This window comes from Marmota flaviventris, chromosome 3 (genome assembly GCF_047511675.1).
Source record: "Marmota flaviventris isolate mMarFla1 chromosome 3, mMarFla1.hap1, whole genome shotgun sequence".
Classification (NCBI taxonomy): Eukaryota; Metazoa; Chordata; class Mammalia; order Rodentia; family Sciuridae; genus Marmota; species Marmota flaviventris.
In genome coordinates this window covers 61,635,613-61,637,311 of record NC_092500.1, presented here as the reverse complement: position 1 = coordinate 61,637,311, position 1,699 = coordinate 61,635,613, and the positions used below count along the sequence as shown (strand labels likewise).

The 1,699-nt window shown below is 36.4% G+C and overlaps 1 protein-coding gene across 1 annotated transcript; it reads left to right on the top strand.

The window, feature by feature from the left end:
• The first annotated feature begins 433 nt into the window (after window positions 1-433).
• LOC114083860 (olfactory receptor 6C2-like) lies at window positions 434-1,372 on the top strand. Its single transcript, XM_027925128.2, has one exon. The coding sequence runs from the start codon at window positions 434-436 to the stop codon at window positions 1,370-1,372; it is 939 nt and encodes a 312-aa protein (XP_027780929.2).
• The last annotated feature ends 327 nt before the right edge of the window (window positions 1,373-1,699 follow it).

Here is a 1,699-nt window from a genome sequence, read left to right as displayed (position 1 = left end):
AGTAAAGAGAATCTATGCCCTTATTTACATGGATAGGCTGGGTATCCAGGGTTCTCTTGGACAAAGAACTATTAGCTACCCATAAGTGTCATCTTTTTCTAACCCAGCTGGAAATCCAGTCCATCTAATGAGTTGTATGTGACCAATAAACTACATTTGTAAATTCTAAAGGGAGCAAACAATCAAAGAAAAAGGTGGATTGTTCTACAAAAACATGAACCCTTAAGGAAATCTCCACTGGTCATACACATAAAATTCAGGATTGCTATTGAAATAATAAAAAATATTAATTATGATGTAAAAGTAGAAGAAAAACATAGGCTGGTTTGCTTGGCTTCTATATGCACACCTTTTTGTTGTAGAATTTGAATATGTTTCTCTTTATGAAATCTTGGTTTTTATATAAGGATTTGGTAAATATCAATGTACAATGATGAGGAACCACACAGCAATAACCACTTTCATCCTGCTGGGACTGACTGATGACCCAAAACTGCAAGTTCTGCTTTTTATCTTTCTGTTGCTCACCTACATTTTGAGTGCAACAGGGAACCTGACTATTATCACCCTCACACTGGTGGATCCCCATCTTAAGACACCTATGTACTTCTTCCTCAGAAACTTTTCCTTCCTAGAAGTTTCATTTACTACTGTCTGTATCCCTAGATTCCTGTACAGTTTATCAACTGGAGACAATGCCATTACCTACAATGCTTGTATAAGTCAAATATTTTTTGTTTTTCTCTTTGGAGCAACAGAATTTTTTCTCCTGGCAGCCATGTCCTATGATCGGTATGTGGCCATCTGTAAACCCCTTCATTATGTGACCATCATGAACAACAGAGTGTGCACCTTATTAGTCCTCTCCTGCTGGGTATCTGGCTTGATGATTATTGTCCCACCCCTAAGTGTAGGTCTCCAGCTTGAATTCTGTGATTCTAATGTCATTGATCATTTCAGTTGTGATGCAAGTCCCTTCATAAAGATATCCTGTTCAGACACATGGATATTAGAACAGATGGTTATCATTGTGGCTGTATTTGCCCTCATTATTACCCTAGTCTGTGTGGTTCTGTCCTACACATACATCATCAGGAACATTCTGAGATTCCCCTCTGTTCAGCAAAGGAAAAAGGCCTTTTCCACCTGCTCATCCCACATGATTGTGCTTTCCATCGCATATGGCAGCTCCATCTTCATTTATATTAAGCCTTCAGCAAAGGAAGAGGTGTCCATAAATAAAGGAGTTTCAGTTCTCACCACTTCTGTAGCGCCCTTGCTGAACCCTTTCATTTACACCTTGAGAAACAAGCAAGTGAAACATGCTTTCAATGACTCCATAAAGAAGATTGTGTTTCTCTCAAAGAAGTAGAAGTTTTGATGAATAAGTAAAATAAAACATTCTGTAATTCTTTTTGTACTGCTTCTAAGTTACTTCATCATTTCCTTTCTACATTACAATCAGATTAGCCTTCTCAATGACACTTAATATTTAATCCTGATCTCATCTCTATTAAATTCTTTATTATTTCAACTCAAATTCATGCATTGTGTTTTCCATCACTGTGAAACTAAAATTCATAAGTTTCAAGGTGTTAAGTTTTTCTTATTTCTGAGCTAGGGAAGTGAAGAAAATAACATTGCTCTAGGGAAGGAAAGATAATATTTAAAATTGTACAAATTATCTCTGAGTTAAATT

Bases quoted from the DNA above. Each gene is read 5' to 3' on its own strand.
- LOC114083860 (XM_027925128.2), top strand. From the start codon at position 434: ATGAGGAACCACACAGCAATAACCACTTTCATCCTGCTGGGACTGACT.